General features: G+C 42.3%; 1 protein-coding gene across 1 annotated transcript in view; it reads right to left on the bottom strand.

Annotated features, from left to right (window-relative positions):
* Nucleotides 1-18,331: 18,331 nt before the first annotated feature.
* LOC309544785 (uncharacterized protein C9orf85 homolog) overlaps nucleotides 18,332-22,992 on the bottom strand; it is a gene marked incomplete at its 3' end in the record, with an annotated part of 80,138 nt that continues 75,477 nt past the window's right edge. The window contains exon 4 of the mRNA XM_082243752.1: nucleotides 18,332-18,515. Coding sequence (XP_082099878.1) covers nucleotides 18,332-18,515 — 184 coding nt within the window. The remainder of the gene's footprint in view (nucleotides 18,516-22,992) is intronic.

The raw sequence follows: 22,992 nt of genomic DNA on the forward strand, positions 1-22,992 counted from the left end.
TTGCCTTTGGGTACAAGACCTGTTCAGCAACTATTGTATATCATGGATCTCCTGTTAGTCGTAGCTGTACAGACACAATTCTCATGGTTGAAGCCAAGGATTATCTGCCTCCACCCTAAGTAAAATGACACAGTGACCAGCTATTAATATTTCACTTCCCAGATATGGGATAGTATACGTGAGCTACTGTGATGTACTTTGTCTAAGTGGACAAAAAACAAAAAACTCTAATAAGCAGTATTTTTATCTGAGATGGCAATAGAACATAAAACAATAAAGTTATATTAGAAAATATAAACTCTTTCTTTTAAAATGTATATTTTTTTGGAGTATATATATCTCAAACAGTCAGAAGCAAATGGAGAACCATAACTTTATGTGTGGTTACCTCTTTTTATCAACGCTCTTCTGAGCTTTATGCTTAATGAATGACATAATACCGTTTCATTCTTCTGTAAATGGTTTATATCCAATGGAAAGTCTACTTATGCTCTGCTATCTGAAACGTCAAAAGCAGATGCTGACAGTAATACTGGTGATTCAATTTTTCTGTTCCAATAGTTTTTTGGGAAAAAAAAGGTTTTTAAGCAATGAGGTATGAAATAGTGCACAAACATATTAATCAATGGTGTTACAGTGGAAATTGTCAAAATCAGCATATTCTTTTTTTTTTTTCCAAAAAGCTTTATTGAACAAAGTACACATTAAAGGAGAGTACAACAGTTGGATCATTCCAATCAACATTCTCGGTGATCCGCATATTCTGGTTACAATATAACTATACTGTATCATAGTAAGTGTACATAACCATCTCGCCCGAGGAGGCTAGATGGGGACATGTGAAAAGCACATAGCGCAACGGTCAAGATCATTACCGTGGTTAACCACTTAAGCCCCGGAGGATTTGGCTGCTAAACGACCAGGGGGTATTTTGCGATTCGGCACTGCGTGACTTTAATGGACAATTGCGCGGTCGTGCGACGCTGTACCTAAACGAATTTGACGTCCTTTTTTTCCCACAAACAGAGCTTTCTTTTGGTGGTATTTGATCACCTGTGTGCTTTTTACTTTTTGCGCTATAAACAAAAAAAGAGCGTAAAGTTTGCAAAAATAACAATATTTTTCACATTTTTTTATATGAAATTCCCCCCAAAAAAAATGTAAAAATCAAAATTTTTTAACATTTTCGGCCAATTTGTTTTATGCTACATATGTTTGGTAAAAAAAATCACAAAAAGCGTATTTTTATTGGTTTGCACAAAAGTTATCGCGTTTACTAACAAAGGGAAAGATTTTTGTCATTTTTGTTGTTTTTTTTTTAACGCGTAATGGCGGCGATCTGCGATTTTTTTTGCGGTACTGCGACATTGTGGCGGACAGATCGGACCCTTGACTGACATTTTTGGGGTTACCAGTGACATTTCTACAGTAATCAGGGCTATACATATGCACTGTTACTGTAAAAATACACTGGTAGTGAATGGGTTAACTTTATTTGAGAGGGAGGGGCTGTGTGTGTCCCTAGGGGCGTGATTCTTACTGTGATTGGCTGTGGCTTGAGGTGTAAGGACACTGATCAACGGTTCTACATAGTAGAACCGTGTGATTAGTGTTTTTACACCGAGGAGAATGACAGGCAGCTTGTTTACACAAGCCGCCTGACTTTCTCCCTCTCCCCCGACGATCACCGAGTGACTGGCGGACATCGGGTCCGCCGGTCACACGCGCGGGGGGGGGTCCGTGACCGCGCGGGAGCACGCTCGCTCCCCAGACCCTCCCAGGCTAGTGACGTTAATTAACGTCACTCTGCCTGGCCGGGGCTGACCGCCGCAGTAAATTTACTTGCGGCGGTCGGCAAGCGGTTAACTATAGACATAAGAATTTGAATATCAAGATGTTTGGCAACTCAAAAACATTTTTCGGATTTGGTTCCAAGGTAGGAAAAAAAAAAAAGGGAGGGAGGGGAGAGAGAAGTCCTGCAAGATAGATTATGCATGCTTGAACCCAAATTTGCCTTAGGTAATCCAAAGAACCCCACATTTCCAAGTATGGACCAGGCTAAGGCAGCCTTGAAGCCCACTCTTAAATGTACTGACTAAAAAATTCAGGTCAAAATGAGAAGTTATGGGAGAGGGTAAAAGAAAAAAAAAAAAACACAAGAAAGAAGAGAAAAAAGAGGAATTGCCACTGATCCCCGCGCTCCAGAACACCGACCCCCCCCCCTCCACTCCACCCCCTACGGGGATTGAAGATATATAATCCAGGGGTTCCAAACCTTTTCAAAACAGTGTTGTTGGTCGCGGAGGATGCTAGCCAGTTTTTCATTTAGCATGATTCAGGAGATTTTGTTTTTCATTAATGCTAGATTTATCACAGGTTTTTGTATTTATTTTGTAACTTGGATAGGAGAAGGGATGAGTGGGATACTCCTTGAACTGAACTATGCACAATTTGGCGGGGACACCTGAAAAACGCTATTTGGCGCTGACTTGACGTTGGCTGAATTCCTGTAAACGCTGGCTTGACGCTGGCTGAATGTCTGTTAACGCTGGACTGACTTGTGACTGCTTTCTGACTAAAGAAGTCCTCTTTGAGCTCCCTTAAGCACTCTTGCTGAGGTAGCTACTTGTATAATGCTGCACTGCTGAACACTTCAGGGCCCGCACCGGCGCCCCCTTTTTCTCTCACTTATCTTCAGGGCTTAGACACTGGCACCCCCTTTCTCTAAGCCTCCTCTAATGGATAGCTGGCTCCCGGATCCCTTTGACCTTCTGGAGTGGCCCCCTCTCTTAAGCAGACCCCTGGCAGTTTTGAGTACTCACAACACTGTTTTTCTGGAAGCTTCTGCCCAGCAGCTCCACTTGGTCATTAGCACTCTGGATCCTCTTCCTGCAGCCCAGCTCAACCTCCGGTCCTCTAGGCCGACTGCCCAGGACACCCTCACTTGCTCTGACAGGAGGAGAGACAGCCGTCAGCCTCCTCCTGGGACTCTGCTTCCCGCCAAAGACCTCCTGTCACATGCTCCCCTCAGGCTTATATCTGATCCCAGGGTGCATTGTGGCAAACTCCACCCACTGAGACAGCTATAAGCCCTGGTGCGCTATTGGTCAGGTTTCCTCCACTGTCCAATAAGAGCCCTCATTGGATACAGTGGGGGGACTCCCCAGACCACACCTGGAAACACATGACAGCCTCACTAACTGAATCAGGCCCCCCTGATAAGCAGACAGGGCCACATATATGCTTTTCCTAGTACCTACCTAGGAGGGTGCTACATGTATATTGTTGATCCATGTTCTAAAATGGCAACGACCCACAGATCGTTCCAGACCACAGACCAGTCTGTGGATTTTTTATACAAATTGGTGATCAGTTTTGTATCTTTAACTTCCATGCTTAGATCTAAAAAAAAAATGTCCCCTTCAGTGTGTTCATTTTTACTAAACTCTAAATCCCAATCTGGATTATGGAGTGCTTCGCAAATTAAATGCAGAGTTTCTTCTGAGCCCCTCCAATTTCTGCCATAAAATTACATTTTTGTATAGTGCAATTTTCCCAAAGCCCCATAAACAGGTTAGCGCAAATTGCAGCCAATAACTGATCCACTCTAATGTAGAAAAAGCTGTTAAACCAAAAATAATTGTTTTGTTGGACAAACTCTACACATTGTAACACTTTTCTTCTCAACTATATCAATGTCCTGTTAAAGACAAAAAAATGATCTTACATTGCGCCTGTCAATACATTTTGAGTTCTCTTATGATGGGTTCTATGTCCCTAATGTGGAGGGGGAACTTTGTTGTAGCAAATTTAGTTTGATCTTGTATTTTATTCGTTTTTGTAGTAAATAACCAATATCTTTTCAAGGTTAATTTCCCCCACAATTTTGTGTTTATCAACATACACTTGACATGTATTTATGGTTGTGATGGGAATGAACGTTATACCTTTTCAATAATATCCTTTTTTTTTTTTTTTTTTAAGATATGCTTTATTGGTTTTTAATCTGTAAGAGACAATAACAATTAAATGCACAAAAAAAAAAAAAAAAAACACTCTCTCTTGTGTTAATGGAGAGGGACAAGGGCTCTCTTTGTGTTAAAATGATCCCGCAGGTTTCAAATGATATTCAGTAGGCAGTTTTAGGATGGGAGATTTTAGGGAGCGCCAGAGCCGAGGAGTTTAAATCAATAACTCTTGAACAAGATGACATATTCAGAAACTGTGGAAAAAACAGCAGTTCCTTCACTTCCCAGAAAATAGGCTGAGGAAGCATGTAGGCCTATTGTATGGAGTCTAATGTGTGTATAGTGAGCTTGGTGAATTAGTTTCAACTGTATTACCCTAATCACAGAGCCCTTACCAGTGTTCTGGTTGTAAAGGCTCACGGTTTTGTTACCTTCATGCATTCTATGAATGAGAGTGAAAAACTGAAAAACCTTCTATGTGCAATAGCCCCCCCCCCCTCCATACTTTTCCATCTCAACCAAGTGATGTGCACGAGAACCTTGGCTATCCTTGGTCTCTCCCTCCTCATTGGATGAGACAGCATTATTGGCTCCTGGTACTTTCAATCACAGCCATTGTGCCAATAGGGAGAGTGCGGGGGGAGGGGGCTGAGCAGCTCTGTGTGTGAAAGGACACACAGAGCAGTGCCTCCTCGGGAGCGAGCCTGCTTAGGTGCCCCCATAGCAAGCTGCGTTCTATTGAGGGCACTTGACAGGAGGGAGAGGCCAGGAATGCCTGCGGGGGACCTTGGAAGAGGAGGATAGAGTCTTCTCTGTGCAAACCCATTGCACAGAGCAGGTAAGTATAACATGTTTGGGCCTGTTGGTATCTGGACCTACAGACTGCACCAAGAGTTGAATAGTATGTGGAATCCATTTAAAAGGTATGTGGCCTTCTTAAGAACTGTTCAAAAGGGGTGAGAAGTAGGGGGGTTCTTTGCATTGTGCCACATGATAAAGTTGATAATAGAGGAACAGTAATTTGGAGGGTAGGCCAAACTTTTCCTGCAGTTGAGAAAATAATTTGAGCTCTTGGGAGCAGTATAAGTAACAACAAACTCTATATCTTATGAAGACCAACACTGCACAACTGGGACAGACAGGAGTTATGGCATTAAAGGGTTTCACTACAAATGGGTTATTAGGTGATTTTGACCATTGTTCCTCTATAAAATGCTTTAGGACATGAAAAATGAAGAGGTTAGTGCAAAGTATGGTTGTTCCCAGAAAAGGAGGGGGGTGACTGTATGTATGTATACTAGGTTATGTAGGTACTCATAAGAGGTATTATCTAATACCTTAGTTACATTCTTTGTTAGTATCTTGTTTAAAACATAGACAGTAGCTATCTGTATTTTGTTCCAAATCTTTTATGCTTTTCTTTTTTCCTGACCTCATTTCTTTGCTAGTCTCCTATTGCTTATTATATTTGTTTTTTTAACTTCTCTACCTTTTTCTCTGCCATATGTTGCCCATGTCTAAAAATTGAACCTCTCCGATTTCTCTCTACATGCTAGTAAATCTGTTCCTTCGAAAAAGATCCTGGTTTTCCCACCATCTTTAGTGGAAAAATCAGGAATTATTACATTTATCTTTATATCCTCTATTCCAGTGGTGGTCATCCCATTTCCATTTCTCTTACTTGTCTACCATTGAACATTTCCTCTGTTGCTCCCCGCAGAGGGTACGCCAGTTTGATTTACAAAATGACTCCTCTGTTGTGATCTTCTGTTATTTCCACTTACTCATCCTTGCTTTAATTTGTGTCCTCCTGCACACTCCCGTTTTTCAGTGATATCCCCATATTCATCACCACTCTCTTCCTTTTTGTCTTTACTCCTAATGTTGTAACTGTACAGAAAACTTTTCTTGTAATCCTTTCTGTCCCTTATCAACTTCTCAATTAACTTTTCAATTAATCTCCTCCCCTCATTTTGAAAATTCACATGGATCTGAATAATATAGTCATGGAAATCCTGCAGTCCCTAAAACTATGCTAAATGCGATTTTTAAACTTCATCATTTTTAGCCATAGCCTTGCAATATTGTTTTATTTTTGTTCCATGTTATAATTTATTAAATGCAATATTGTTTTAATGCACTTGAAAATGAGCTATATACTAAGTGTAGGGCATAATCAGTCTAATTTTATATACCACTTATTTTCAAATTCTTTGCTTATTTGGATAACATTAGTTTTTTTTTTTATACTATTGGTACTATCCCAAAGTTTACATACTGTATACATTGCCTTGAAAGAGTATTCATTCCCCTTGAAATTGTCCACATTTTGTCATGTTACAACCAGACATAAATGTATTTTATTGGGATTTTATGTGATACACCAATACAAAGTGGCACAAAATTGTGAAGTTGAAAGAAAATGATAAATGGTTTTCAAAGTTTTTTTTTTAGAAATAAATATCTGAAAAGTGTCGGGTGCATTTGTATTTGGCCCCCCTGAGTCAATATTTTCTAGAACCACCTTTCGCTTCAATTACAGCTGCAAGTCTTTTTGGGTATGTCTCTACCAGCTTTGCACATCTAGAGTGTTTTTATGTCTATTCTTCTTTGCAAAATAGCTCAATCTCTGTCAGATTGGACGGAGAGCGTCAGTGAACAGCAATTTTCAAGTCTTGCCACAGAATCTCAATTGTATTTAGGTCTGCACTTTGACTGGGCCATTCTAACACATGAATATGCTTTGATGAAAACCATTCCATTGTAGCTCTGGCTGTATGTTCAGGGTCATTGTCCTGTTAGAAGATGAACCTCTACCCCAGTCTCAAGTCTTTTTCAGACTCTAACAGGTTTTCTTCTAAGATTGCCCTGTATTTGGCTCCATCAACCTTCCCATCAACTCTGACCAGCACGCCTGTCCCTGCTGAAGAAAAGCATCCCCACAACATGATGCTGCCACCACCATGTTTCACTGTGGGGATGTTGTGTTCAGGGTGATGTGCATTGTTAGTTTACCGACACATAGTGTTTTGCTTTTAGGCCACAAAGTTCAATTTTGGTCTCATCTGACCAGAGCACCTTCTTCCACATGTTTGCGGTGTCCCCCACATGGCTTCTTACAAACTGCAAATTGGACTTCTTATGGCTTTTTTTTCAACAATGGCTTTCTTCTTGCCACTCTTCCATAAAGGCCCAATTTGTGGAGTGCATAACTAATAGTTGTCCTATGGACAGATTCTCCCACCTGAGCTGTGGATCTCTGCAGCTCCTCCAGAGTTACCATGGGTCTCTTGGCTGCTTCTCTAATTAATGCTCTCCTTGCCCAGCCTGTCAGTTTAGGTGGACGAACATGTCTTGGTAGGTTTGCAGTTGTGCCATACTCTTTCCATTTTTGGATGATGGATTGAACAGTGGTCCGTGAGATTTTCAAAGCTTGGGATATTTGTTTTATAACCTAACCCTGCTTTACTTTTCCACAACTTTATCCCTGACCTGTCTTGTGTGTTCCTTGGCGTTCATGAAGTGGTTTGTTCATTAAGGTTCTCTAAAAAAACCTCTGAGGGACTCTTTTTACTAATTAGGTGACTTCTGAACGAAAATAGTTCCACTAGATTTTAGTTAAGGGTATCAGATTAAAGGGGGCTGAATACAAATGCACGCAACACTTTTCAGATATTTATTTGTAAAACATTTTGAAAACTATTTATCATTTTTCTTCCACTTCACAATTGTGTGCCATTTTGTATTGGTCTATCATATAAAATCCCAATAAAATACATATACGTTTTTGGTTGTAACATGACAAAATGTGGAAAATTTCAAGGGGTATAAATCTTTTTCCAAGGCACTGTATGTCTAAAGGTGGCTTTAATGCGCAAAATCCTAAGTTCAACCAATACATTCTCTAATCTTTTAAAAATAAATTTCTAAATCAGTATATTCCACTACAATATTGGAATTTTCCTCTTCCAACATCCCATCTTCTAAGAAATTCCCAAATACTTTGTTCAGGTGTATTTCTCTATTCCTCCAATGCTTAAGGTTTTCCAATAAAGCTGCTGCTAAGACTTTATCCTTTACAGATTGCATTAGGTACTAAGTGGGGAGAGACTAGACAGGAAAGACACTGAAACTGTCAGGGAAGAATTTTGAGAAGACCTGGCAAATATGCCAATATGGCCATGCTAATTTGCGCATGCGCATTAGCGATCGGCACACAATGGCTAATCTTTGTACGTGACTGCAAAAATGTGCTAATTGCCAGCATCCATTGGTCTATATAAAGACACCAAAAGAAAATTGCTGAATTATCGTTAGCCTTGTATCCTGTGCCTTGCGCTTCTGCTTGATTACACGTTACCGACCCGGCTTACCCCTGACCTGCTCTGGCTTCTCTTCTGGCTCTGAACCCGGCTTGCTCCACGGACCTGCTTCTGCCTTGTTGCTGATCGACATACTGTGTTTGACCCTGGCTTGAGGCAGAACCATGCTTCTGCCTCTGCTCCTGACTGACTTCCTGTGTTTGACCCCTGCCCTGGCTTCTGACTTTGCTTCCTGCCTTACTCATCTGTCAAGATCTGCCAGCACCTGCAGAGAATCATCTGCTGTGACTACTTCTCTGCTCTTGGGTTTCCTCACATATCGAATAATCAGGCAGCTACACCTGCAGGCAACCCGTGCATCTTTGGGCATAGTACCCTCTTTCACCACCTTCAGGGATACTCTGCACTTAGCAGCAAAGGAAACCCTCACGTCACTTCAGCGTCCAGTCAGGTACAGGACAGGAACATACTGTTTTGCTACAAAAAACTGGTACTGTTTTCATGATTGATTTGTGAGATACTGGAGTTGTGAGATACTGGTACTGTAAGACTTTGTACACATATACAGCTGCCAAAATGATTTGTTCAATGTACAGAGTTCATATAGGAGGAAACCTTGTTTTGATTAACCACTTGAAGGCTTGAATGGTAAACCCCTCTCCTGTTTAGCACCGTGATACTTTGACAATTATGTGATCATGAAATACTATACCCAAATTATTGCTTTATCATTATTTTGAGACAGACAGAGCTTTCTTTTAGTCATATTAAAGAGGAAGTAAAATCCGTCTTTTTTTTTTTTTTCCTTACCTGAAAAGTAATTGTCCCCGCTGGAGGTCACATCCATCTTTGCCCATCTTCCTTCCAGGTCTTCAGACTCTAGCTGTGCTTCTAGCAGGAGCTGCGTGACGTCAATCCAGCGCATACGCGGGAGCCTTTGGTCACGGCCCAAAGCTCTAAAGAAATGGCACGGGCGGCTGTTCCTTCATAGCACATGTGCCGATTAATTAATTGGCGCAGTATACAGTAAATATCTCCTAAACGGTACAAGTTTAGGAGATATTTACATTACCTATAGGTAATATAAAGTGAGGTACAGCGCTATTTAAAAATTAATACTAATAGCTAGTATAAACTATCTAGCTAGCTAAGGTACTATAAAAAAAGTAATTCAGTAGTGGAGAAGCTGGTGCAAATTGACAACTTAAGGTGCTTAGGACAAAATATAAAGTGACTGTGTGCCAAAATAAATTACATGAAACATTATGGATACATGTTATATATATCAATATCCAAAATTTCAAAGTCCATAAAACTTCTTTCGCCCTTACGCAAAAATCAGTAGAAGGTGCTTAGCCAGTACTTCCACCACCACCACCCAAAAGATGGCCTCTCACCTGAAACTATGACCTGTGTGTTACCACTAGGTCAAACAAGCAGTTTCACTAAGGGGTTAAAAACCTCTGTCCACATGCCTGTTTCAGTAGCTCAATGGTTTAGATATGATGGTAGCTCAAATTGCTCACAGCATCATTCTCAGCATGTATTCGGTATTAAACACACAAAGAGAGAGAAGCAGAGGGATCGAATGCTCTCAGTTTTTAAAAGAATTTATTCGGAGTTGTCATAATTAAGAACTTACATGGTAGAGCACTATTCTAGTGCAAAATACAAGCGCATGTCCCTGCTTGCGCTGGAGCTGGCTTCCGGCTTCCTGGTTGTTATGGAAGTCTACACCCCCTATAAGCATTGCGTCATTGGTCCTAAGACACTTGACTTCCTCAGTAGGGGTCACGCACATGGCATATGCATACTTACAATTACACACCAAAACACATTTTCTTCACTCCTTTCAAATATGGAGATACCACATATGAGGGACTTTTTTGCTGGATGCATAGGGAGGCTCAAATCCAGGGAGCACTTTCAGGCTTTCAAGGGGCAGTAATTACACATCTGATTTCCTGACTACTTCCCACATTTGTGGAGGCCATGACGTGCCAGGACAGTAGATCCACACACTAAATCAGTGGTCCTCAACCCTGGCCTACAGGGCCCACTAACAGGCCAGATTTTAGGTATTACCTTGGGGAGATGCAGACTAGAGTACTGCAATCACTGAGCAGCAAATGATATCACCTGGGATGTATTTCAGTTATCTTGAAAATCTGGCCTGTTAGTGGGCCCTGTAGGCCAGGGTTGAGGACCACTGCACTAAATGACCACATTTTGCAAAGAAGACCGTCCAAAGTATTTACTAAGAGGCATTGTGAGTGTTCTAAAGATTACATTTTTTGCACAAGTTTTTGGAAATTGAAGAAAGAAAAATGTATTTTCTTTTACACAATTTTGTCAATTAATAAGATATTTCTTTATCTCTGTTTCCCAGCATAGGCATACTTAAATACAAGAAAACACATTATGCTACTCCCAAGTATAGCTAGCGATCAGAACTCATTTACTGTCTACACTGGCATTGCTAGCAAACAGGAACACTGTTGCTGGCTGCTTTGCCGACACTGGCATTAGTGCGACAGCGATCGGGAACACTGGTCTGACAAAACTGATGCAGCAGTGATCACGCAGACTAGTGGTGCACTGGTCTGGTGACATTGTGACTGGTGTAGCGGCAATCAGGAATGTTGTTGCTGGCTGCACTGATCTGGCGACACTGGCGCTGGTGTGGTGGCTATCAGAGACACTGTGACTACTGGGTCCAGTAATCAGGAACACTGCTGCTGACTGCAGTGTTCTGGTGACACTGTGACTGGTGTGGTAGTGATCAGGCACACTGCTGCTGGCTTGCACTTGTCTGGCAACAATCAGGAACAGTTTGGACTAGACAGACTTGTGTCTTTTTTCAACCAGACTATGTAACCGGTACCAGCTGCACTGGTGTGGCCAGAAATCAAGGACACTGTAGCTGACTGCACTGGTCTGTTGACACTGTATTGGTGTGGTTAGTGATCGGTAACACTGTGGCTGGCTTCCTTCATCTGGTAACACTGCACTGGTATGGCTAACGCTCAAGAACACTGTGGCTGGCTGCACTGGTCTAGAGACATTGTACTGGTGTAGAAGTAATAGGCACTATGGGATAGAAATAAGAGTTGAGCTGCAGGGGCTCTGCTTTCAGAAAAATTTATTAATTAAAATAGGTCATTCATCAAAATAGCATTACTTTTTTGTTCTTCACAGGTCACAAAAAAAAAAAAAAAAAAAAGTTGATATAATAGTAAAGTAATGCTGTTATTCAAAGACAACGTTAAATGCAACTAAAAAATTAGCCACAAGGTGTCACTCCAAACTGTGGACAAAATTCTAACAATGTTAAATGCTAAATGTTAATTGCTATCAAGAATTTGCACAAAATTAATTCTACATATTAGACACATCTTACAATCAATAAAAAATGAAGTGTGTTTACAAGCACTGCAGCAACCTTACCCTGGTTTTAAAGGGACCATGTGAGACCTGTTTGTGTTTGAGGTCACCCTTAGAAGTTGAATGTGTGCCCTGAAGGGAGGTGGCGGATTTTACCTGAGCAAGAGGTTTGATCACCAAAAGATTTAAGAGCATGAGCCTTTACAGTATACATGGAACACCTCAATTGGGTGGTTTACAGACTTTATGAGCACCGATTTCAAAGCAAAGAGGGGTTATGAAATAGTTGCAAATTCATCATTGTGTTTGGGACAATATACTTGTATAATTTATACGTGTTTAGCGCAGCATGTTATTTTCAGTATAGGTGTTGATTTGAATTTGCACTCAATGCTTGCAGATTTTATTTTATTTTCATATCATACTTTTGAGTGCACGCTGTCCATTGAGAGTGCAGTGTGCTGGTGACAGCACCAGCGCTGCTAATGTAAATACGTTTAAAAAAATTAAAGAAAAACTTTTTAATCAAAGTACAGCATCGAGTCAATTAAACTCCTGGGATTCTGATCTGGTCAGTTAAGTAGTGGAGGGGGTAGTTAATCAGTTTTAGCTGCTTTGGTGTTAATTAAATTAACAGGTGCATTAGATAGACAACAATGAGACAACCCCCAAAACAGGAATGGTTTTACAGGTGGAGCCCACTGAAATTTTTTCCCTACTCATTTTTTTCTGTTTTTCAAACGTTTTGCATTTGGCTAGGGTCAGTGTCACTAATAATAGCATGAGGTGAAACCTGGACCCTATAGAGGTTGCACAGGCAGTCCAACTCCTCCAGGATGGCACACTAATATGTGCCATTGCTAGGTTTGTTGTGTCTCCCAGAGTCTCAGGAGAATGGAGGAGATTCCAGGAGGAAGGCAGTTATTCTAGGAGAGCTGGACAGGGCCTGACAAGGTCCTTAACCCTTTAGCAGGACTGGGTATATTTTCCTTTGTGCAATGAGGAACAGGATAAGCACTGCCAGAGCCCTACAAAACAACGTCCAGCAGGTCACTGGTGTGAATGTCTCTGACCAATCAGAAACCGACTTCATAAGGGTTGCCTGAGGGCTAAAAAAAGTCCTCTAGTGGGCCTGCACTCAATGCCTGGCATCGTGGAGCTTGATTGGCATTTGCCATTTAACACCAGAATTGGCAGGTTCGCCACTGGCGCCCTGTGCTTTTCACAGATGAGAGCAGGTTCACCCTGAGCACATGTGACAGACATGAAAGGATCTGGAGAAGCCATGGAGAATGTTATGCTGCCTATAGCGTGACCGGTTTAGTGGTGGGTCAGTGATGGTCTGGAGAGGCATATACCATATTTATCAGCCTATAACACGCACCTAAATTTTAGGGCTGAAATTTAAAATAAACAGCTTTGTACTCAGAACATTTTTTTAAATTAAATGTAGTCTTAGCAGTGCCCACGAATGCAGCCTCATCAGCGCAGTGTCCTTAAATGCAGCCTCGCCAGCGCAGTGCCCATACATGCAGCCTTGCCAATGCAGTGCCCATACATGCAGCCTCGCCAGTGCCCATACATGCAGCTTTGCCAGCGCCAGTGCCCATAATTGCAGCCTCGCCAGCGCCAGTGCCCATAATTGCAGCCTCGCCAGCGCCCATAATTGCTGCATCGCCAGTGCCCATAATTGCAGCCTTGCCAGCGCAGTGCCCATACATGCAGCCTCGCCAGCGCCACTATACAAAATCAATTTTAAAACTGTCCAGAAAGCAGAGCCGAGAGGTAGAAGGGGGCGGGCGGCGCCGAGGAGAAGGATGGATGCGCTGTCATCTGAAGTCCCGGCGCCTATGATTGACGTCGGCAAAGGAGGCGGGACTTCCGATGACAGCACGTCCTTCTCCTCGGCGCCGCCCACCTCCTTCTACCTCTCGGCTCTGCTTTCTGCCGTTTTTTTTTATATTGACGTATAACACGCACTGCTACTTTTTCCTCAATTTTTAGGAGGAAAAAGTGCGTGTTATAAGCTGATAAATACAGTATATGAAGGGACGCACAGACGTCTACAGGCTAGACAATGGCACACTGCCTGCGATTAGGAATCTGGATGAAATCCTTGGACCCATTGTCAAACCCTACGCTGGTGCAGTGGGTCCTGGGTTCATCCTGATGCACGACAATGCCGGGCCGTATGTGGCGAGAGTATGCAGCCAGTTCCTGGATAATAAAGGAATTTATACTATTGAAAGCCCCCCCACGCTCGCCTGACCTAAATCCAATATAACACCTCTAGGAGATTATGTTTCGGTCCATCCGACACCACCAGGTTGCACCTCAGTCTGTTCAGGAGCTCAGTGATGCCCTGGTCCAGATCTGGGAGGAAATACCCCAGGACACCATTCGGCGTCTCATTAGGAGCATGCCCCGTTATCAGGCATGCATGGAAGTAGGTGGGGACCATACAAGCTACTGAGTACCATTTTGAGCTGCTGCAATGAAATTTCAGCAAAATGGACTAGCCTGCTGCATCATTTTTTGATTTTTCAGGGTTTCTTTGAATTCAGCCCTCTAGATTGAAAATTTTCATTTCCATCAAACGATATGGTATCCTTTTGATCCTAACACATTACCCAATCTATACCAATATAGATATCTAGCATGATAGTTTTCCCCATTGAGATCTAATTTGTTTTCAGTGTTCCTTCTCATACCTAATTGCCGTTCTAGCATATCGCAATTGCGTGCATTGCACGGCAATCATGAGTTTAAATCAGGTGGTGAGGAGGCAACATCTCTTTTCAGAGGAGCATTTCTGCCTGTTGCACTTATAAATGAGCTCTTCGTTGCATTCAGCGGCAGCAGCAACCCTAGGGCTCGTTCATGCATAAAGTTGGGGGTGGAAAAAACCTTGCAGTAGAGTCAAGGTTTTACCATCCCCAATCCCAACCCCCTTTAGCTGCTGAGACAGCAGCCAAAAGGTGTACACATGCTGCAGCAGGAATTAGGCTCCCTGTTGCTTTTGGTGGGTGCTACCGCCTGCCAATCATGACCCATTCAAGTAAATGGGGCTACTCTACAAGTACCCTGCAACTGCAAGCTTTTGCAGGGTCCAAGGTGCTAAATTAAATGGTGAGAAAGCAGCACAAAGGTGCCTGCTTTAACCCCTTGTTTGCTGTACTGCACACGGGTGCAGGGAACTTACAGAGTGGTCTCATTCACTTGAATGGGTCATGCCTGGAAGGTGCTACACTCACTAATGACAGGGTAAATACCTCTTGCTGTGGCATGTGTACTCCCCTGGCCACTGCAGCTAAAGGTGGTGCCGTTGGGGCGGGAGTGATAAAAATACGTCTTAAGTATGGGGTTCATCACCCCCCAAACTGCAAATGTAAATAAACCCTTACTGTTCTGAGCCATCTAAAGGGCTGCTTTCAAACTGATGTGCTGCAGTTTACCTGCACCACAGTGCATCTGCAACTTTCCTGGGCAAGCTGCACTTTGCCATAGACTTTTTATATCCTGCAGGGGTGGGGGTTTCTGAAGAGCACCAAAACTCCTGCATTCAGAAAGTGCACCGAACCCACAGGATATAATAGAAGTCTATGACTAAGCTCAGAAAACCCGTCGGAAAGCTGCAGCTACAGTGCACTGCACCCAGAGTGCGGGTAAACTGCAGCACATCAGTGTGAAAGCAGCCCTATACTATTATGCCCAGTGTATTGCTCCACACTGACCTGAAGAGCTCTTCTTTCCTGCTGCTGGAACCACTCTGGAGTCTGCTAGCTGGGATAAGAGATAAAGTGCAGTTGGTATCTCTCTGCATGGGACAGGAGCCAGCACTACAGAGGAGGCATCAGCTTATGCAGCTCTTGTTCCCTACTACAGCTCCAAATTTACAAGTAGTCCCTCTGCATAGCACTGTTTGATGCTCTGGGATGGCCGGTCAGCGAGCTCAGATCGGGATCTACCAGTCACCTGTCTGCGATCTACTGGTAGATCGTGATGTACAGGTTGTTGACCCACGATTTAAAGTAAACTTGTAGCAGGGTTATTTATGCCTAAAATGGGAGCTCTGCACACAGCTACTGGTGCTAAAATATAGTAGCAAAAATATATACAAAAATATAAACTTTTTGTACGATATTTGCATTGCCCTAGGTACCTCACCCCCCACTGTAATGTTTGGGCCTGGTGAATACATGGCCAGGTACTCAGGGGGATTTGGGAAGAGGTAACCCCAAACTTTCTATGCCCATTCTTCTTTGCAAAAAAGCTCAAGCTCTGTCAGATTGAATGGAGAGCATCTGTGAACAGCAATTTTCAAGTCTTGCCACAGATTCTCAATTGGATTTAGGTCTGAACTTTGGCTGGGCCATTCTAACACATAAATATGCTTTGATCTAAACCATTTAATTGTAGCTCTGGATATATAGTTAGAGTTGTTGTCCTGCTGGAAGGTAAACCTCCGCCACAAGTCTCAAGTCTTTTGCAGACTCGAACAGGTTTTCTTCTAAGATTGCCCTGTATTTGGCCCCATCAACTGACCAGCTCCCCTGTCCCTGCTGAAGAAAAGCATCCCCACAACATGATGCTGCCACCACCATGTTTCACAGTGGGGATGGTGTGTTTAGGGTGATGATCAGTGTTAGTTTTCCACCACACATAGCGTTTTGCTTTTAGGGCAACAAGTTTCATTTTGGTCTCATTTAACCAGAGCACCTTCTTCCACATGTTTGCTGTGTCTTCCACATGGATTCTTGCAAACGGGACTTCTTATGGCTTTCTTTCAACAATGGCTTTCTTCTTGCCACTCTTCCATAAAGGCCAGAATTGTGGAGTGCACGACTAATAATTGTCCTGTGGACAGATTCTCCCACCTGAGCTGTTGCTCTCTGCAGCTCCTCCATGGGCCTCTTTGCTGCTTCCCTGATTATTGCTCTCCTTGCCTCGCCTGTCAGTTTAGGTGGACAGCCATGTCTTGGTAGGTATGCAGTTGTGTCATACTCTTTCCATTTCTGGATGATGGATCGAACAGTGCTTCATGAGATGTTCAAAGTTTGGGATATTTTTTTTATTTTTTTATCTTTTTATTTTTTTTTTATAAACTAACCGCTTTAAACTTCTCCACAACTTTATCTCTCACCTATCTGGTGTGTTCATTGGCCTTCATGATGCGGTTTGTTCACTAAGGTTCTAATAAACCACTGAGGGCTTCAGCTGTATTTATACTGATATTAAATACACATCTGTATTTATACTGATATTAAATTACACACAGGTGGACTCTATTTACTAATTATGTGACCTCTGAAAGCAATTTGTTGCACTAGATTTTATAGTTGGGGGTAAAGGGGGCTGAATACAAATGCACGCCACACTTTTCAGATATTTATAAAACATTTCGGAAACCATTTATCATTTTCTTTCCACTTCACAATTTAGTGCCACTTTGTGTTGGTCTATCACATAAAATGAATTTATTTTTTGGTTGTAATATGACAATGTGAAACATTTCAAGGGGTATGAATACTTTCTCAAGGCACTGTAGTATGGAAAGATTACCTCAAAGTAACACTTTAAAGGACACAATACAGAAAGCCTGTCTCTGTACAGAACTGCTGTTGCCAGCAGGACCCAATCTGCCTTTTGAAGCACAGGGGGAAGCCTAAGCTACAGTCTGCTTCCTAACAAAGACCCTATGAACATTTTAACAATCAGTGTACTGGTTACTGAAAGAACGTGTACTCAGGGTTGGAGGCTTCATCCCCACCAAAGCCTCGGGGGTCCAGGACAAATACCAAAATTTGCCAACCCTGGAGAATAAAAAACACAAAAGACAAGTTTTTTTTCTATTCAGGACATCCTAGAGCCCCTCAGCCTGTATGAGTGAGAACTCTGGGTGCCACCTAACCCTTCTCAGACTGTGACAGAACACGGTCAAGTCATAGCAGACTTTAATAATTTTAGCACACAGTAGGAAATATTTCCACAGTGTAAATACAATTGTAGTGCAGCTGTGCATTACCCTGGTAGGTGGTATAAGCACACTGCTAATATTTTATGGTTTCTTAAAACAATGCAACTGGGCTTGTAGGTTTTCAGTCTATGCTTCAAACAATACAGTATGATTACGTTCATGAAAACTATGATTACCCAAATAAATCAAACTGTGGTTTCATTTGGCCTTCATTTGAAAATGAAGGACACAAGCTTAGCAACACATATTACACAAGATATAAGGCAGCAAGTCACTCTGCCAACTACTAGTTTGCTTAATGTAGACAATAGAGAATATCAAGAACTGTACAGAACTGGCAGATTAAGACAATAAAGGTAGGTCATAAGGTAAACATTCTGAATACACTAAGAAACAATACATAACCATAGATGTAAGGCCACATGTTGGAGTCATAATGGTTCTTTAACAGAGCATACTTTAAATATATGTATCCATAAATTAGAGTAGTATTTTTTTTCTACATGAAGACTTTGGTTTTGGCCTCGGCCACATTTATGTACATTGAAAATGTAGGAAATGTGATACAATACAACTTCAGATGCCATGAAATACAATCGAACAGTTGATGTGCAGTATTGCTGAACCGATGAAAGAGAATGTGAACGTTGTTAGAAATATTGTATAACAGAAGACTTCCATTAACTTTTAACATCAGTTGTATTTTTATACACAGATTCACATTTTTCTTTGTCCCCTCTCTCAGGCAACTCCTCATCTGAAGCATCCAAGTCTATATTAACGTCCAAGTCACTGTCTGTATTGCTGTCTTGGTCTGCTTTTTCACCAGCTGCAGATGCGTCTTTTTGTGATTCGCTGTGGATTCTACAATCGAATAAAAATGATCATACATGTTTAATTTAAGATGCAACTAATCATCATTACAACACATCAGACAGAACAGATTATCTTACCCCTAGAGAAGACTTTGGAAGCTTAAAGTGCCACTAAAGGCAATTGTTTTGGGTTTGGATAAAGTAGAGGCGGATTAAAATACCTTTAATTTTTTTATTGCGGTCTGTGTTCCCGTTCCCGGGAGACTCACCCTCTCGATTGGTCCCGTTTACCATCATCACTGAAAGTAAAAGAAAATCCCAAATTTGGGGTTGACCTCAAAACAGGAATAGAGGGGAAATATTCCAATGGGGACAATAATTCAGGTGACCCTCGTGACACACTGGGATTCCCTGACTTTGGAGAGATTTTATCTCACTTCCTGTTTTGGCTATGGGACAGGAAGTGAAGGGAAATATACCAATGGTAAATCGATGACAAAAAAAACAAAAAACGATAGGGGTTATAACCGTCTCTTACACTACCCAAAATGTCTTCAAACTCCAGATTACTTTGTGTAAGAGAGCTCTGTGGTCGGACGTACAGGGTTTTTTTTTTTTTTTTTAAAACCTTGATGCACGACTCAAAAGGCTTTAAAAACATGCCAAAGGGAGACAGAACTAGAATATACAAGTCAAGATGCTGACTTTGCCCAGGACACAACGATAGAATACAATCACTTGAAAAACAAGGGGCCATTTGAAGCTGCTGTCTATTTCAGTGTCAGATCTGCATATCCAACTATGCATGACTGCCAGCAAGATCATCATTTCAAATTGACATACCGTCAAACAAAAGGACACGCTATAGTGTTCTGTTCACCCTGAAGAAACATAATAGTGAGTAACTGCAAAAACAACTATTTTATTTTCATCATCTATTACCGTTTAACGTGATAGTTTTTTTTCTCTTTAAAAATACCAAACATGTTAAGTAACTTATCTGTTCAGTGAAGTGGTTTTTCACAGGGCAGCCCGGATACTCCTCTTCTTGGGTCCCTTTTCGGTGCTCTTGGCCTCTCCCTCCTGTCGAGTGCCCCCACACAGCAAGCTGCTTGCTATGGGGGCTCAGAGCCAAGCTGCCGTTCTCTTCTGATTGGCTGACTTTGACAGCAGCGTCTCAGCTAATCAGGAGGGAGAGTCCCAGATGGCAAAGGCACTTGTGTACATCGCTGGTTAGAGATGGGGCTAAGGTAAGTATTCGGGGGCTGCTACACACAGAAGGCTCTTTATCTTAATGCATGAAATGCATTAAGATAAAAAACCTTCTGCCTTTACAACCCCTTTAACATTAGTATGTTTGTTTAATTTTACTATATACTTTTTATAGATATTATTAAACATGTGTGTCCTTATTTCCCTGCGTACTGAGAAATACTTCTTAAAAGTTTGACACTCTTTATGAAATAAAGACACAGAGGACTCTCCAGAAAGAAAAGTTACTTCAGGGTGAATGCCACTGTTACAAGCCTTCTGGGCTTTAAACCAAAAAGGCTCTCTTAATAGGCTCTGAACAATCAACTGATGACAGTAGTGTTTGAGCCTCCTGAGTCTCATTAGCAGTTTTGCCCACAAAGTGAACAGATTTCACAGAAGTGCTAAGTAAAAGAGGGAGACTTCAAGCGATGCAAATCTGAAGCAAAACTTACAAACCGCAAGGAATTTAGACATCACGATATGAATGCTTATGTACATGTGCTAATTATACAATAAAGAGAACACCCATTTGCAACATGTGTGGGTGGGTGAACCTATGTATCTGTCAACCTAATGGCTTAAGTAGGTTCCATTGACAGCACAGATGATAGAATCATAAAAGTACATTATTTGACCCCTAAGAGGCTACGGTCAATAAAACTGCCCTAAAATATTAAAGGGATTTGCATACCTTTAACATAGAAACTAATACAATATTTGTGACATTTGTATATTATCTCCTTAAAGTCTGAGAAAAGATAACTTTTAATTTAAACAGGATTACTCACTGAAAGCAAAACCATGTTGTAAAGGCAACTTATCAGCTGAGCGGCCATGCTTCCTGACAATCGTGAGAACTATGCTTCGCCCATATGCATTTCACCACGCCCAGGTGGCTGCTTCAATATCTGTTTCTGAAAAAGCCGCATGGGCGTAGCGAAATGCATCAAGGCGAAGCATAATGACGTCACAATTGTCAGGAAGCATAGCCGCGCAGCTGGAGTATGGAGGTGGGAGTCGGAGGCTTTTAAAAAGGGACCTGTGATTAATTTCCATTAAGCGTTTAACGTTGTGCACTGATTCCTTGTGCACTTAACCTGTGAGTGGTATTATCTCATGTTTTTAAAAAATTGTTAGCCTATTGTGACTATAATACACTATGTGGAGTTTTCTCGTTGCCTTGAGTAAATTGGCCTGGTTGCATCCTTTACTATATGGGAAGCTGGAGGATTAATCCTAAGGAGTCTGCTCAGCAAGTGGCTGGTGGGAACTGCAGTTTTTTGGTAAAGGGGAAAGAAGCTGATTGATCTATTAAATACCAATTAGGTCTACAGATCCAGGATAAAGTGGAGAGTGAAAGATGGTGGGACCCTCTCCTATGATGACACTTTAACCACTTAAGCCCTGGAAGATTTTACCCCCTTCCTGACCAGGCCCTATTTTGTGATTTGGCACTGCGTGACTTTAACGGACAATTGCGCGGTCGTGCAACGCTGTACCTAAACGAATTTGACGTCTTTTTTTCCCCCCCCAAACAGAGCTTTCTTTTGGTGGTATTTGATCACCTGTGCAATTTTTTACTTTCAATACTTTTTATTAAAGCATGTTAGTCGCATGTACAAATACATTCAACAGTTGAGAGAAACTAAAATACAGACATCAGGCATCCACACAAAGGGGCTTTTAGCCCGCACCTGATACTGCTGATAAACAAGGTTGTACATACATCGTATAAGAAGATATATAGTACCATAGTCGAAACTAACAATCAGCTTATTTTAATCATAACTGGGAACATAAGGGAAACTGGGGAAGGGTAGAGTCTGGGGAGCAATACCAGCAATGTCAATCAAATGAGCTCAGCTACGCCTCTTCACCCTGAAAGCCATTCCACCCATGGGGCCCACAACCTGTCGGCTGCCTCCAATCTATTATTGGCCGAGGCAAACATTCTCTCATAAGAACAATATTGGCCCATCAGGTGTATCGCATCATCTATAGACGGGACAAGGGGAGATCTCCATTTCCTCATAACCGATAATCTAGCTGCCAGAAGGAGGTTAGTCGCCATGTTTCTTAGGGGGTGGGGGATTTTGTCTATCCCCAAGTTTAGCAAGGCCAAGCTTGGGTCTGGGGTCATAGGGGTAGACATAATTTGACTCAGTAGATGAAATAATGTACTCCAGTAATGAGAGATCTTTCTGCATGTCCAAAGGATGTGATGAAGAGTCCCCACCTGACCACATCCCCTCCAACACAAACCAGAGGTGTGAGGGTAGAATGTGGATAGTCTGTATGGGGTTAGGTACCACCTATGGGTAATTTTATACATCAATTCCCAATGGTTAGCGTTTCTTGTATATTTGTAAATGGAAGAAGCTGCCTCCCCCCACTGTTCCTTAGAATAGATCACCCCTAAATCCACCTCCCACGCATGCATGGTGTTGGACTTGGTAAAATCCAATTTACCACCCAGTAGCGAGTAGGCAAGGGAGATACCCCCCTTCACCATGTCCGAGCGCTGGAGGTAATGCCAGAGTTTGGATGGGATTTTGTATGTCGTGGGCGTGAAGGGTCGCAGGAGGGAAGTTAAACGCATATAGGCAAAGAATTCCCCATCAGGCAGACCAAACTCAGCCTGGAGGGTGATGAAGGATTTAAGACGACCATTGGAGAACACTTGCTGCAACCAGTGGACTCCCCTTACATTCCAATGAAGTAATGATAAGTCTGGGGTAAGGACATTACAAACTGCCAGAGGTATGGGAATTTCACTCAGAGGACCCCCCTGCCCGCGTTGGAGTACATGTGTCCACGCGTCCAAGGTGGCCCTGACAGTGATGGGGACGTTCCCCAGCACTGCCGTTGGCAGAGCCTGCGATGCAAGGAGAGCCAATAAGTCCCTCCCTGGAATGGCCGCCGCCTCCAAAGATGGCCAGCGGTGGGACCGCAGTGGGAGGAACCAGTGCCTGACCTGTGCTAGTATTGAGGCAAAATAATAGTCCTGTAGGACAACGTGTCCTAGGCCACCTGCTTTCCTGTATTTGACTAGTTTAGTAAAAGCACACCGGGATCTCTTGTTTTTCCATAAGAACGTGTTAACCATGGATTGGGTTTTGCGGAAAAACTGAGCAGGAATAGGGATCGGAAGGGTTCTGAACAGGTATAGCAGCTTCGGGAGGACTACCATTTAAGGCTGCCAGCCTTCCCAACCATGAGAACTCAGTTTTATTTAGTGCCGCCAGGGCAGAAGGTAGGGATTGCAGAAACGG

The sequence above is a fragment of the Pelophylax lessonae genome (assembly GCF_965119305.1).
Source record: "Pelophylax lessonae genome assembly, chromosome: 1".
NCBI lineage: Eukaryota > Metazoa > Chordata > Amphibia > Anura > Ranidae > Pelophylax > Pelophylax lessonae.